This window comes from Gymnoscopelus braueri, assembly GCF_963280865.1.
Source record: "Gymnoscopelus braueri genome assembly, chromosome: 12".
In the NCBI taxonomy this organism is placed as follows: domain Eukaryota; kingdom Metazoa; phylum Chordata; class Actinopteri; order Myctophiformes; family Myctophidae; genus Gymnoscopelus; species Gymnoscopelus braueri.
The window spans coordinates 45,940,692-45,957,487 of NC_137614.1; the positions used below are offsets into that span (position 1 = coordinate 45,940,692).

The 16,796-nt window shown below is 41.4% G+C and overlaps 2 protein-coding genes across 2 annotated transcripts in view; one reads left to right on the forward strand and one right to left on the reverse strand.

The window, feature by feature from the left end:
* The window catches only part of LOC308097645 (transmembrane prolyl 4-hydroxylase-like), a 50,245-nt gene that overhangs the window by 20,314 nt on the left and 13,135 nt on the right, over positions 1-16,796 (reverse strand). The window contains exon 4 of the mRNA XM_080445570.1: positions 10,219-10,421. Coding sequence (XP_080301696.1) covers positions 10,219-10,421 — 203 coding nt within the window. The remainder of the gene's footprint in view (positions 1-10,218; positions 10,422-16,796) is intronic.
* LOC308097392 (E3 ubiquitin-protein ligase TRIM35-like) lies at positions 2,716-4,159 on the forward strand (the record flags this gene model as incomplete). The annotated part of the gene is made up of 1 exon (XM_080445148.1): positions 2,716-4,159. One exon carries the CDS (start codon positions 2,716-2,718, stop codon positions 3,601-3,603), a length of 888 nt encoding a protein of 295 aa, XP_080301274.1. The 3' UTR covers positions 3,604-4,159.

Genomic DNA, 16,796 nt, shown 5'->3' on the forward strand with positions numbered 1-16,796 from the left:
ACGATCCATGTTCTCTGGGAGAAGTGGTGTTAGTGTTCTGTGTAGAAATATTGTTAGTGGGAATGAAAACATAGTCGCACCACCGGAAGTGAAAGGCTGAAGGCAGACCAAAACGCGAACAGCCTTTTTGCATGTAGTTGGGAAGCCTCGCCCCGAAGGTGCGAGGCTTCATTAGAAGAGTTAGGACGTCACATTCTAATACAGCCCGAATACCTGATCTCAGCACCGGCCTCGGTGGCGCACCTTGCTAATCACTAGACTCTAAAACCATTACCACTGGGAGTCTGGGTTCGACTCCTGCTTGGGACAATACTTTTTCAAACAACCGCGGACTACTTTTTTTCGCAGATAAAGTATAGTTTTGGACCATGACGGAGGCGCGCCGACTCAGCAGACCTTGAGGCCGAGGAGTCGCGCCCGAGCGCCTCCAGACGCGAGTGCCTGCGACGACCGGCCGATGGTCTGCTAGTCGACTAAGCGTCGTCCGAGTTATGTACCGATAGGCACAGAATCGTAAATGATGTTGTGGGGACTGCGTTTGCCCCAACTGCCAGTCAGTGCACTAACATAGCTCGCGGGGGCGCAAAAGGCAGTAAAAAACAGCACAGGGCGCTGTTTTTCCTTTTTTATTTGGCGATGGGTTCCCAGATTGGTGGGAATGAGATCTGATGCATTTTCGGAAGAAACAGCAGCTACTGTGTTAACCCATTAAAACTGGGAACGCATCTGTGTGTCATTTTTTGATTTTTTTGCCTATTCAAAAATAGCAGATATACAAGCTCATAGCGCGGCACCGAGTGCCACGCTATGAGCTTGTAGATCTGCTATTTTTAAAAAATCTTGAAAATGTGTGCAAATCTTTGAATACATATGTTTTAAAGCGAACATTTTTAACTCCAACCTGTGCTTCTGGGGGTCCCTGGAACAACATATTTTGAGATGGGGGTTCGCGGCCAAATACATACAGTATCATTTTGGAGGTCCTTGACATGGAGAAGTTGGAGCATCACTGATACAGCAACATAATTTGTTTTTAATTGTTAGGATTTAGAAGACATTTGCAGAATATACATTCAAAGATTTGCACAAATGTTCATGATTTAATACAAAAATAGCAGATCTACAGGCTCATAGCACGGCACTCGGTGCCGCGCTGTGAACTTGTATATCAGCTATTTTTTAATAGCCAAAGAAATCTAAAGTGACACAGATACTTTCCTGGATTGAATGGGTTAAAACCAAACCTGTTTCTAATATGGTGTGTGTGTGTGTGTGTGTGTTTGTTCTATAGATACAGTAGTAGCCTACTATGCAGATATGTTTTGGTCACTTATTCTAATGTTTTCGTTACATAGATTTATTTTTCTTTCATCACAAATATTAAGTTCCTCGGACGTTTTTGTATTTTCCAGTAAACAAACACGTGTACATAAGTGTGTGTGTCACCTACCGAGGCAAGCAATAAACCATTTTAACGGTACAGGTCTTGTGATTAAAATGATGCAAACTATTCCAAGATAGCATCAAAACTGACGCTACAATCAACGCCGAAGTTAGTTCAAGTAAGTTCAAACTTGTATAACTCAATGTCAGTTGCACATAGAGTTGATTCTTTTTGCTGGTGAAAAACTTCAAAGTGTTTCCTTCAAAATGAAACCATGCCTATATGCATTTATTCCAAATGGTTCAAGAACAAGAATGAGTTTACTTTGGGTATGCTGTGTAAAGGCATTTTTTTTCAAATGATCCAGGATTGTTAACAGGTAAAAAAATAAAAATCACACCCAGTGTGAAGTGGGCGGTGTGGTCATCACAGTGATGGAAGCTCACTTAAAAAAAAAGTCTTTTTTTAAAAGTGCATAGTCCTATTTATAGGCTATTAATTTCATCATCATTCTCGCTAGCCAATCACAGTGCTGAATAGAGTCAGCCAATAGAGTCAGCCAATCACAGTACAGCTAGGGGTGTACTAATGCTAGGGGTGTACTAATTATGAGCCAATCACAGTACAGCGAAGGGTGTACTAATGAGGTGTCCCAACCCCACTTATAGGGGCTAAACTATTTTTGCTGGAGCCCCCTGGAACCCCCCCAAGGACACTTCGGGGTCCCCAGACCCCACTTTGAGAACCAATGGCCTACAGTACCAACTGACGACACTTGCTGAACATTTTTGTGTGCGTACGTGTGTGCCCACAGCACGCTACAGTTTGGATGAGTAGCCTCTAGAAATATTTTGGTTTTCCTATAAAACTGATATTTTACAGCCTGCATATGGTTGTCACTGTCAGTGTGTGCAGTGCGCTCTGCGCTTCAGTTGTATTTTCAGTTGAATTTTCATGTCAAATAAAGATTTTTAGAGGCACAAACAACCGGAGTGTGTGTGTGTGTGTGTGTGTGAGTGAGTGAGTGAGTGAGTGAGTGAGTGAGTGAGTGAGTGAGTGAGTGAGTGAGAGAGAGAGTGTGTCATAGCTCCACCTACCAGACTCATCTGAGAGAAACCAGGAAACAGAGAGGTTGTTATTCTGCCACTCCACACGCAAAGAGACGGACAATATGATTTACCTTCAGATCAAACACAACTTCAAGTGAGGGAGGACAAACTGTCTTTCTACAGCTATAGGAGAGAATACTGACCCAGACCACTTGACCCTGTCAGCTGAATGGACTTTAACAAGAACCAGAACACATTCATTTCCAGACTCAGAACACAGAGATGCAGATTAAGACACAGTTTAAGAAGATACGTCAGTTTCTACAAGAGGAAGAGGATGCTAGGATTGCTGTACTGAGGGAGGAAGAGCAACAGAAGAGTCAGATGATGAAGGAGAAGACTGAGGGTCTAAACAGAGACATATCAACCCTTTCAAACAAAATCAGAGCCATAGAGGAGGAGCTGAGAGCTGAACACGTCTCATTCCTGCAGAACTACAAGACCACAATGCAAAGAGTCCAGTTCACACTGCAGGACCCACAGCCGGTCTCAGAAGCACTGATAGACGTGACCAAACACCTGAGCAACCTGACCTTCAGAGTCTGGGACAAGATGAAGGACATTGTCTCCTACACTCCTGTCATTCTGGACCCCAACACTGCCCATTCAATATACATCCTGTCTGATGATCTGACCAGTGTGAGACGTGGAGAGGAACAGCAGCTTCCTGACAACCCAGAGAGGTTTGACTACTATGGTTATATCCTGGGTTCTGAGGGCTTTAACTCAGGGACTCACAGCTGGGATGTTGAGGTTAGAGACAATACACATTGGGTAGTAGGTGTGTTACGAGAGTTTTATCCGAGGAAGGGAGACAAAGGGGGTCAATTCTTGAGAATAATGTTAGATGAAGGTAAATACACAGCATTCTCTTCACTAGCGTCACTCACTGATCTCTCAGTGAAGCAGAAACCTCAGAGGATCAGAGTCCAGCTGGACTGGAATGAAGGAAAACTGTCCTTCTCTGATCCTGATACTAACACACACCTACACACCTTCACACACACTTTCACTGACACACTCTTTCCATACATGTACACTGGTCAGATTGGTGGTTCTCTGAAGATGTTACCAGGGAAGGTCAGTGTAACACTGGAACAATGTAGTTAGACATGATGATGAGGATTATATTGATATATTGATTGATTGATTGATTCTTTATTAATCAAAACAATTTAACAGCACAGAGGTACAGTAGAACATTCAGGCTAAAAGGATCACACAGAAAAGTCCTGAGGACTTGTTTCCATTGTGGTCCTAAAGTAATTCCTGTCAATGTTAGAATCAGAGTGTTTCTGATCTGTGATGACATCATCATCATCTACACAGTAAAATACAAGTGTTAATTTAACTCTGAAGAGTGTAAAATGTTACCAAATGGACCCTATGATCCACAACATGATATCATTATCATCTACAAAATCCCAGTATGAATTTAACTTTGAAAAGTGTACATAATGGAACCAAATGGACCTGTAATTGTAATGATGTTGGGGAGTCAGGGTACTTTAGTATAAGATATTAGATCATATGATTATTTTACTGTTGTATTTCTACAGTTTACTCATAAAATATAGAATCACCATGTTGGGTACATCTCAAAAGGTTTTACTGAGGAACTGAATTAGGTAATTATTAGATTATTTAGTGTGTTGTATTGTGCTGTTTTCTAGTAACCAACCATGGTGATATTCTTTAACATTAGATTTAAGCAATATTACACGAGACTGTGTGCTTTACCGTCATTATTGGCACGCCAGTGATGCGGTCAGGAACGAGGCGAAGCCGAGTTCCGCGAGCATCACTGAAGTGCCAATAATGTAAGGTAAAGCACACCCTCGAGTGTAATATTGCGATTATACAACAGTTACCAACAAAACACATCCAAATGTATTCATATTGTGGGGCAATTAATAATAAAAATGTTTCGCTATTATCCGTTTCCCTGTAAAGAGAAGAGTTTTTGACTGAGAGACATTAAATAGTCCCCGTAGCAGCGCTTTGAGTTTGAGGCACCGTCTCATCAACACAGCTGAGCTATCAATGCTTGCGCAGTGGAATGAATTCCAGTAGGCTATATGCTCCGTCGTACGACCGTGTCACGTGGACAAAATAACTGATCTACAAGCTGACAACGCGTCGCGATGGCGACGCGTTGTGAACTTGTAGATCGGCTATTTTCGCCGTGCGATACCTTCGTACGATAAAGTATAACATACACTGGACTGTTAACGAAATGGGAGTAATTTTACTTTAACACAGGAGGATATTTATAACCTTCTAACCATTGATCAACCGTAAGTCCACCAAATAAGTCAAAATTAACAACATAGTCCATTTTGCATAGCTGTTTGTTCTCCGGTGGCGGTGGTGGGTCAGGCTACTGTCTGTTTGTTTTCCTACCGTGGGACAGCGTGACTTCACAGCACAGCTGTGCCATATATGGTCTAATCAGGTGCGGACTGCAGTGCGGAGTGATTTATTAATGTGATTAGGCCCGTGCTATGATGCTGGTTTGAAGCACGGCTAGATAGCTATTTCAGCCAATCAGATTGCTTGGTCGGAACTACCTGTTGTATAATGTATATTAGTTAACATTTGTTGCATTGATCTCTGTGTGTGTTCTGAGCCCTGTAACATGAATGATCCTCTGATTGACTATCTTGTCCCTGCTAATAGGACACAGGCTTGTGTTTTTACTTTTCATGGTAGACTGAGGATGTTTTTGTAATCATAACATGTATCTGTTCCCACTTTAAACCCTTTTTGGTAAAACTTTTTATTATTGTTTCACTATGGATCATTAAAGAATAATAATTTAGCATCTGCCAAACCTCTGTGGACATTCACTCTGTTATGTTGGTGTGTGAGTAGAGATGGTCCGATCAATCGGCCATGGATCGGATAGGCCCGATATCAATGAAAATTATTTGATCGGTCATTCCGATAAATAGGTCAATTAACCGATCCGATCATGACTTATATATGTCAAGAGTTTGATATCACTCCGGATCCGAAGGTGGCGGTGAAACGCTGGCTGAATAACAGCCGCGTTAAAAGAAGGAAGAAGTGTTTGTTATGATCTCGCTGCACTGCTCTGTTGCACGCACGCAGGTTTGAAAATGTCCGGTGTGGAACTTCTTTACAGTGTGTGAGACCGATGTGACACACGCTATGAAAAAAACATCAACGCTGAAATCTGTTGCGCACAGAAAAAAACATTCACTCTGTGTGTGTGTGTGTGTGTGTGTGTGTCAGTGCTGCCTGCAGCCTCTGTGTGTGCGTGTGTGTGTGTGTGTGTGTGTGTGTGTGCGCGCGCGCCCGCTCGTTGTGCCTCGTTAAAAACAATAATCCAGCAAACAGCCCAAATAAAGTAGTCCATTGAAGTAGATAGGGACAACACTTATTGTCGAGTTAAGCACAACATTTCAGATCTCTTTAGAGAGTTTAAGACTATCAATTCCAGCAGAGTTTGGTGTTAGCAGCTAGCACATAGCAATGACATATGGTACTTTTTTGCCTTGAATATTCATGAAAGGCAGAGTGACATGGTTTGTTTTTTTTGCCTTGAAAACAATTAAAGGCATACAATGTTGCTATACTCAGTATGCCAAAATGGTATGGCTTTCATTCAGACAGTATGGCATACTCCTGGGTCCTGGCACCCACTAACTACATTGAAAACCTAACATCACTGTTACGGCTTAGATCAGGAGTTATTTTGTTGCATTGGAATTGCTGAGGTTTTAGACATATTTTAGTTTGTTCAAGACAGTATATTTAAATGTAATATTTTGTGGATTTAGTTTACTCGTTTTGAACCAATGCTGCACTCATTTGACTTGTGATTTAAAAAAGCCTTGTAAAAAAATAGAAATGTACTTTTACTTTTACTTGTACTTAAGTATTTTTAAAAGCATGTACTCTTGAATACTTAAGTACATTTAAAAGCAAGTACTTTTTTACTCTTACTTGAGTAACATTTTGACTGAGCTACTTTTAGTTGTAGTGGAGTAAATGTAACCAGGAGTACTCTGTACACTTACTCAAGTACTGGGGTCGAGTACTCTGTCCATCTCTGGGCCTGGACGACCAGCCAATACATGCATGAGTGAATGAATTAATAAATAAAAAAGTTAAAGTTGTACAATGCAGAATCACAAATAACGATTTTTAGCAACCTCTGCTGGTCACTACCGTCACTGCATACAATTTCCGTAGTCCTCGATTACCCAGAATTCCATTCGTTTTCACCGGAAGCCGGAAGCGTTTCAAAAAGCGATCTTTTAATTGTTTTATACTATCTACGGATCGTTTCTCTTAGCCAGTGGAGCATTAGTTACCATGAGCTGTGCTTTCTTTTTCGATCTTCCAATCCTACATTCTCTTAAAATCAGCGTGAGGTTCCTTTTTGTTATTAGCGCGATAGTTCCTGGCCAAACAGGAAACATGACGTCGGCCAGGACGTCGGCCACGACGTCATGACGTTGGCCAGGAACGTCATTTTCCCGGGAAAGTCCCCCCAGTCCACATTCAATAGAAAATATATAAATAAAAGGCTTCCGGGGGTGAAATTCATGGAGTGGGTGTTGTGAAACTTTTGCCACTCACAAAAGATATACAATTTAACTTTAGTTTTGTTGAAAACGTTACCTAGTATGCCTTTAAATAAAATACAAAAAGTTAAAAAATATAAAAAATAATATTGCGCCACATGATCGGATCGGTATTGGATGATCAGATTTGAAAATGATCGGATCGGTGATCGGTTTCAAAAAACCTGATCGGACCATCTCTATGTGTGAGTGTTCCTTTAGTCTTCTTAAAGGTGAATCTCCACCAAACAGACTACTTCAGACTACTTCAGACTGCAACAGACTGGTATTCGGTTGGCAAAAGTTGGCATTTAAGTCCGTCAGCCGACTGGCCATTCATGTGCTAATTCATTTATAACTTTCAGGCCAATCTGGGAAATAAAAAGGAAAAACAGCGCCCTCTGCTGTTTTTGACTATTAGCCTGCCAGCGTTGCCAGGTCTGCTTATTATAAGCGACTTTGGGCTTGTTTCCCTGCAAAGTCACTTGTACATAGGGATGTTCCCAGCGTTTTTTCTTCACTGACGTGCAGTGGTGTAAAGTAACTAGTACATTTACTCAAGTACTGTACTTAAGTACAATTTTGAGGTACTTTTACTTTACTGGAGTATTTCCAATTGTCTATACTTTTACTCCACAACAATTATTTGAAATGTTTAGTTACTAGTTACTTTGCAGATATAAATCATTATGAAACATACATTAACCACTTTAGCCCTATTTTATACCTATAAGCTATTTGAAAATAGCAGATCTACAAGCTCACAACGTGTTGCGATGCACACGTTCTGAGCTTGTAGATCTGCTATTTTCAAACATTTTAGTACTTTTACTTTTGGTACTTTAAGTACATTTTTATACCAATACTTTAGTACTTTTACTCAAGTAAATGTTGAATTCTTTTACTCAAGTAAATAGATTCACAGAATGTATTTTACCCACAAGTTATTTTCATTCAAATGAAATGTGATTGAACTTGCACTAATAATGACTTTAGTTGATTTTTCACTCTTTAAAATATAGTATTTCTTAATTATTAATAATTACAGCTTGTAGATTGGCTATTTTCACGATTTTAAATTGTTTTTAAATAATAATAAAAAAGGAACATACAAGATTTCCACCCGACAGCCATAATATATAGCCAATATATGGTTCTGTATCAGTATATGAGTCCGTTTTTGCAGATTTCATTCTAATTGGCTACTATGCCTGCATATGAATTTCATGGGCCTGGGTAAGTCAGCCTGGCTTGGCGGAGATATGCCCTGTTGCGCACACTCCACACAGCAGCAGCAGGTGAAAGCAATTCACTTAAACGAGGGTTGTGTTGCGCACCAAAGCACAGAGGAAAAACTGTGAAATCAGTTGCTGGGCGCAGCTGGGGCACCACGGCCACAGTGGCCGTGAAGGCATGTCATTATTCGAGGGGCACACGGCCAATGAGAGGGGCAAAGACGGCCATGGCCACCGTGAAATTCCTGCCCTGATTGCATTGATACTTTTACTCAAGTAAAACATTTGAGTACTTTTTCCACCACTGCTGACGTGTACACAACATTTTTGAAAACGGTTATTCGAATAATCAAAATTAAATACATTAATTAATTTATTGAAATTAGCACCCAGAAAATAGCCAAAACTGAGCACATTTCGATCTATAACCCCAAATCTAATTTGAAAAAAATATATTAAGAGTATATGAAAGCCAATTAAAATGTTTATACTATTGGAATCTTACACACCTGCTCCCAATAAATTACATCACCACAGCGCAAAAGTAGGTCAAATCAATCAATCTCTCTCTCTGGGAGCGACAACGAGAAACAGTGAATGTAGGTTTTCATAGACATGGTCGCTTGTTTCTCTCACATAATCTGGCAACACTGACAGCCCTTTGTTGTCACTTCGTCTCTGCAACATAGCTACTCCAGTCGGGCCCCGGTCGGCCAAAGGACTGAACATGTTCGGTCGGCTCTGGGTCGGCCGAAAAAGTCCCGACGGACCCCTAACCGACTGGACGACTATATACGACGCTTCCCGACGCCAAGTCGGCCCAAAGTCGGTCTGGTCTGGAGCCACCTTTACACCTCCTCTCACCAGACTGCTGCCTCACACAATTTTCAAATGCTTCCGTCATACAGTCTGGAGCATTGGTTCTCAAAGTGGGGTCCGGGGACCCCCAGGGGTACTTGGGGGGGTTCCAGGGGGTCTTCAGCAAAATGTGTTAATATAGCGTCACAATAATTTTAACCTTTTATACATTGGCTATTCAAAAATAGCAGATATACAAGCTCATAGCGCGGCACCGAGTGCATTTGTGCAAACCTTGGGATATATATATATTTTTAAGACAACATTTTTAACTCAAATATTTGCCTCTGGGGGTCCCTGGAACAAAATATTTGAGATGGGGGTCCGCGGCCAAATTCATATCATTTTGGGGGTCCTTGACATGAAAAAGTTTGAGAACCACTGCTTTGAAGAGCACAACGGAAGCTCTGAAAATGATCAGAGGACAAAGCGGATGTGACGCCTCCTCCCTGCTTCCGTTTCGTCTTTACAGTCGCGCGAATTTGTCCCAATATAAATAAAAATAATAATAATATAGCTTGCTGCTTATCAGAAATGGACATTCTGGGGCGACGACCTTTGCTGTGTGTCACACACCCCCCCCCCTCCCATCTCTCTCCCCATTTCCTGTCAGCCTACTGTCCTGTCAAATAAGGCATAAAAGCCCCAAAAAATATCTTTAACCCATTAAGACCTGAGGCGATTCTTAAAAAGGTTTTCTAAATCCTAACAGTAAAAAAAAAAAAAAAAAAAAAAAGATTTTTCAAAAATAGCAGATCTACAAGCTCCTAGCGCGGCACTCGGTGCCGCGCTATGAGCTTGTAGATCTGCTATTTTTTAATAGCCAAAGAAATCTAAAGTGACACAGATGCGTTCCAGGTCTTAATGGGTTTTTAAAAAAAAGAAATGGACATTCTAAAATAAAATGCAAAGATATTTTTTTTTTATATTCTTCGTTCTCCGCTTTCGGGATACGTAGTTCCATACTCTATGTGGCATTCGGAGATTGTGGAAAAGTTGTCTGGCCAAGCGAAGACTACGCAAAAGTGCAAAGTCACCTCCTGCCTCTGCAGCAGTCCGTCCTGGTCGAGGTCCAGCAGGCTGAAGATCTCCTCCGTGCTGAGGGACAGGCCAGGCTGGCTGGGCTCCTCCTCTGGCGTCCCACTGGGGGGCGCTGTGGTCTGGCTCTCCGTCAGACCCTTCAGCTGAGCCAACTGCACCACCACACGACACTCCTCCTCCGACAGGAAGCCGGGGATCTCTGACAGGAAGAGGAAATAAGACACAAGGGGGGAGCCGTTTAGATACTTCCCCCCTACTGCAGCACTTGGAACATGCTGTTGAACTGGTGTTATTACTTGTCAATGACCTTAACTTAGGGTGACCCAAACCGGGACCCTTAATCACTTAATCAAAAATAGCCGATCTACAAGCTCACAACAAGTCGAAAAGTGACGCACTGTGAGCCTGCAGATCGGCTATTTTTGCTACATTTCACAATTTATTTTACTTTTTTTTTCCTCCTGGTGTTTTCATCAGCATGGGGAGACAATTATTTAAACACTTAACAAACCCAGCGACTGCACCTTTCAACAGAACAAAATATGATAAACACTAAAAAAAACAAGTGTTATAATTTTAACTGGTAAAAAAAAAAGAAAATGGGACATGTTTTTGAGATATTTGTCGGACCCCAAGCTTGAACCCAGGACACTCCCGGCCAAACCAGGATGTCTGGTCAGGTCACTGTATCTTAACTCAAGGGTTGGGTGCACAAACTTTTTAGGCCCTGACCCCCTAAAATAATCTTATTTGAACTGGGGACCCCCCACCCTGACAAGCACATTGAATTGTAGGCATTACATTTGTCCACAGATAAATTGTGAAAATAGCTGATCTACAAGCTCACAACGCCTCGCTAGGTGAGGCGTTGTGTGCTTGTAGATCGTCTATTTTCACAATTTGTGCCTCTTTCTTAATATTTCACAATTGGGCCAATATTTGACTATACTATATTTTAATAGTATAGTAGTTTGTTGGTTACTTTTGAAGTAATGGTCTTATTTATATATTCATTTTATTAAAAGGTCTTAAAAGTCCTTAAATTGTCACTTTAGAAATGTGCAGATACCCTGTATACACTTACACTGTATGTTGGTTTGTTTACTGTTGAGCGAGAAAACAATGTTGCACCCTCAAAATCATTTGGGGACCCCCGACCCCCAGGTCCCGACCCCCAGTTTGTGAACCATTATCTTAACTCCACCTGAATTGTGTACTTGTGTTGTTTTATTTGATATACCCTGATTTTATACCGCCATTGTTAGTTGAGCTGTGAAGTGCAGTGAAACCGTATTGTAATGAGGTATGTGGGTATAATGTTGTCAGTCAGAAACCTTATATCTCCATATTTCATCCTTTTATGTTTTTTTCTCTCCCATAAATGAATGTCCTATTTTGTACTTTTTCCGCACCTTGTCCTTTACTTTACGCACTGTCACACTTTGTCGTTTGACAGTGCAAATAGCCGAATCTACAAGCTCACAACTATACCTATAATGCCATGCCTAAAAATAGGGAGTCCAGGTGGAAATTTGTTAAGTCTGTCTGTGGGTTTTATAAATATTTAACTAATGAAAAGTATTAACAAGAGCTTGAGACTAAATAATAACTACATTGGCTCCATTGGAACACAGGTTATTTTTTCCATTTCCTGAAAACTAATGGTTTAAAGTTGTACAATGCAGAATCACAAATAACGATTTTTAGCAACCTCTGCTGGTCACTACCGTCACTGCATACAATTTCCCTAGTCCTCGATTACCCAGAATTCCATTCGTTTTCACCGGAAGCCGGAAGCGTTTCAAAAAGCGATCTTTTAATTGTTTTATACTATCTACGGATCGTTTCTCTTAGCCAGTGGAGCATTAGTTACCATGAGCTGTGCTTTCTTTTTCTGTTCTTTTTCGATCTTCCAATCCTACATTATCTTAAAATCAGCGTGAGGTTCCTTTTTGTTAATAGCGCGGTAGTTCCTGGCCAAACAGGAAACCGTTGCGGTAGTTCCTGAGGACGTCGGCCACGACGTCATGACGTTGGCCAGGAACGTCATTTTCCCGGGAAAGTCCCCCCCGTACACGTTCAATAGAAAATATATAAATAAAAGGCTTCCGGGGGTGAAATTCACGGAGTGGGTGTTGTGAAACTTTTGCCACTCGCAAAAGATATACAATTTAACTTTAGTTTTGTTGAAAACGTTACCTAGTATTACTTTAAAGGTAGGGTAAGTGATATTTTTTGGTTAAAACAAAAAGTATTTTGTTAAAAGGTTAAAATACTATATTCTGATAGTAATCATTGCTATAAAGTGTTTTTTCAGTAACAGGAGTCTCCCCGTCTCTCCAGCTCTTTAATAAACAGAAAATACATTTTTCGGTAGGTGTCAAAATCTCAGCCAATCAGGAGAAAGTACCCATTTTTAAGCTTAATTTGTATAATGTTCCAGTTCCAATTTTGTCTGCTCATTTCTTAGTGTCATCACTTCCAATTTCACTTGTTTAATCTGTATCCTGATTGAGTTCTCTGTCCTGGTTGGATAAAATTGGAAATGAAACTGAAACTGAAACGAAAATGCATTTTCTGTTTAATAAAGAGGTGGAGAGACAAGGAGACTCCTAATACTGAACAAACACTCTATAGCAATGAGTACTATCAGAATATAGTGCTATTTAACACTTATTTTAACCAAAGCAAATCACTTACCCTACCTTTAAGACATATCGTCTCTGTCAGTTGGAAACTTCATTTTGTCCAAAAACTGGATTCAAATATACACTTTTTGTGAGTTGTAGTATGATCAAGGAGGGCATTAATTTACCAAAAAAACACAAAAAGTTAAAATATGGAGATGGTTTCTGGTTTCCACCCCCAAAACCAACTAAATCACATTACCACACCCAACTATTCATCACTTTTGTTAGGTGTTAATGTACTGAGACTTAAGGTGATTACTTTCTTCCAGGACACAAATCAAGCAACACCGGGCCAAAGGAATTACCACGCATTCTAAGGTCCGTATTAGCATAACAATAGCTGCCCATTAGTCTATCCTCATTTACAGCCAGGATCAACAAATTAATGACCTTAATGAGATTAGATAGTATTGATCAACAGCATGGAATGTGTGGTTCAGATGTTTTGAATTCTTACAATGATTTATCTTCTGCTACAATCACATTCACATGAAAATTACTTGACAAAATAATAACCCATAGCACCAAGTTAACCACATGAACCCTGGCTTCCCTACTCTGGAGGTGAAAATAGCAATAGATTTACAAGCTTGCAAAGCATTGTGAGCTGTAATGAGCGAAAAAATTAAGCAGACCTAGTATAGAGCCCTGGGGGCCTCTGGTCAACTAAGTATATAAGTGGTTAACAATTACACTACAGTAACAATGACACACAGCCTCGCGATAGGGGGACACGTCGAGAGAGACAAAACTCTTCAGTAAATGAAGATGTATTTCGCAGTAACAGAGAGTTGCACTTTAGTACACATGTAATGACTCATTTAATGTGTGTACTCAGGCATTTCCATACTTGAACTCTGGAGCAGTTCCAAGACAGACACTGACACACACCATTAAGTGCGTACACAGCCATGCCCAAAGATCCCCATTGGGTGAGTGATTGGCCTGTAAGTGGATTAGAGACTCCAGCCTTCCAGTTAACAACAGTGCTGTGTTTTGATCCCTCACACTACTAAATGGATTAGACCTTTTAGACAACTTGCAAGACCTTTCAGTATGGAGCCAACATACTGACAGGTCATACATTGTGTTTCCTGCATCGACTAGTGGACCTCTGACACAGACCTACTGCACATATAAACAGCTGCTACCTTTAAAGGGATAGTTCACCCCAAAAATGAATTAATGGATTTTTTTTTGTCGCATTCCTAAGCCAATAATTTGATGACTGGCAGCGGTTCCGGTAGGAGACACAAAGAGTCTCCTTTGTATCTCCTACCAGAACCGCTGGTTGGCGACAAAAACAAACAAATATCCATGAATTCAAGTCTCCATGGGTTGACTAATCAATAGAAAAAAAGTCATTTTGGGGGTGAACTATCCCTTTAAACACATTTGAAATCTGAGGCTTTTTGTATACCATTTTAAATTGGAAATTGGCTAATTGTCCCAAAAGTGACTGCAAAATATTGAAAGATTTCTGCTATTTGTTTCAAAAAGCTTGAATACCCCCTCCAACTGTACATACTTTCCCCATGTATTTCTTAAATTGTTCTTATTATGTTTTGACACTTGCTTTGGCAATGTAAACCATGCATGTTTTCTCATGCCAATAAAGCTCCTTTGAATTGAATTGAACAGATCCAGAAAGACTAGAACTATGTATTCTTCTGGATAGTGGATACAGAAAACGTTTTATTAATGCAGGCAAGTATTAATCAATCTGAGGGTGTGTGCACCTCTGGCGCATGTCAAAGATAGAACATATGTGCACGTCTTAATTGTGCGAGCAGGTGTGTATGCACAGGAGTCACAAGTGATTGTGGATATGGGTGTAATGAGGCCCACTCATATCCCCCCGGGGGGCTATTTGTGGTGTTAATTAGCCAGAGCATTGAATGTCTCACAGAGGGGGTGGGGTGGGGAGGGGGGGGCGGGGGGTCGTCAGTGGTCGCTCGCTAATGAGCAGTATCAGTCAGTGATTGCTATTCTTCGTTCTCATTTACACCCATTCAAATGCGTACCGGCGATTCCAACCAGTAAATAAACAAAAGAGTTTTGCAACAGTCATATAAACAACAGTGGTTCCCAAACCTATTCAGCTCGAGACCCAAAAGATAAATTTTTGTTGGTGTCTCCCCGGGACCCAAACAAAAACAGTGAAAATAGCCTATCTACATTAGCTCCAAACTGAATCTTTAGAAATAATTAGTGTAGGAAACAAACACAAAAAGGGAATATTTGCTCACAGCCCATAAAAATGGGTCCATGAATCCCGACCCATAGTTTCAGAACCACTATATGGTGATCCTATATATATATAGATTACCCCTTTTGGTAAAAAAAAATCTGTTCTAATTCCACAAGTGTACCTCTGTTCTCCATCTCAGTTTCATGTTAAAAATGACATTAGTCATACGAGTGAAGGCCCTCTCTCCCTCCTCTCGCCTCTTTCCTCTCTCAGTAAAAGCCTTAAGGCAGGTCGTCTGCCTGTACAGTATGTAGGAGCCTTGTTTGTTCTCAGTGTCTGTTACACATCACTCTGTTAATCCCTATTGTCTGGTTTAGGCCTCATTACTCTGGACGGCACTGTTTGAATGAATGAAGGGGGATTGCGCCTTCGAGAGAGAGAGACAGGATGTGACCCGCTTATCTGGATCAGGAATCAGGCCATGGCTACACACTCCAGGAGAACGCACACACACACTCGGCGTGTGTCCCATGTGCACGTTCACACAGGCACTGTGTAGATCTGACTGTCTTGTTGACACACACACACACACAGAGACATAAGGGTCTGTCACCGGCACCCGAGTCACTTTCATTGACTTTCACTCACACATGGGGGGCTATCTTCCCTTATTTACCAGCTGTCCCACTTTCCAGAGACGCAGGATTATCAAGGGAGATCATCTTCATCAGAAGAAAACAATGACAAGCGTCTTTTATCTCTTTACACTTTTGAGGTATCGTCTGTCTCTCATCAGCCATGATTAATCACAAGGAAACCCCAGTAGGAGACTCAATGGAGACTCGTTGACTCTGCCGGTCATCAAATTATTGGCTCAGGAATGCGAAAACAAACAAAACAAATCTCCATGAATTCAAGGCTTCATGGGGTGTGTTATTGATAGAAAATTAGTATTTTGTTGGGGTGAACTACTCCTTTAAGACATTTATCAGGCAGGCTGAATAAAAGAAGATGAGAAGGGGAAGAATGATACTCTTTTTTTTTTTTTTACAGAAGAATGATTGTGCCACAGGCAACTCTCAAAATGACCTCAAGCTGTAGAGATGGTACAACAACAACAGTCACTAATATCAACATCACACCTAATACCTTGAGCTCCATCACAGTCACATAACTCAATTTAGCCTCCTAATTAATAAGAGTTGCCCCCCCCCCACCGAGAGCCAGCACTTTCCTTTGTATCCCGCCTCCTTTCTTCTATTGTTCCCCTTGCCTGCCTTGCCCCATGCATATGCAAATGTCATCACCGGCCACTATAAATACACCTATAAATACTCATCCCATCCCCTTTGGCACAGTCACACACACCCAGACCTTCATTCCCACACACACACACACACACACACACACCAGGACCTTCTCCTCCTCTCTTTACTAGCTTCAGTCCCAGGATGGCTTTGGTTCTTAGTCCTGGTTTTATCTGCAGAAACTCCTACCATTGGGTGCGTGTCCTACTGCTCCTGCTGCTGCTCGCCGGGCCCGGCAGCTCGTCTTCGGAGCTCCGTGCCGGCAGAAGGGCACGGGCACGGGCCAGGGGGGGGGCAGGAGAGGGCAGGAGAGGAAGAGTCGGCGCCGAAAGTAGGGTAAGAACCGGGGAAGGTCGAGACGGGGACAAGGCGGCGAGGATCGGAGC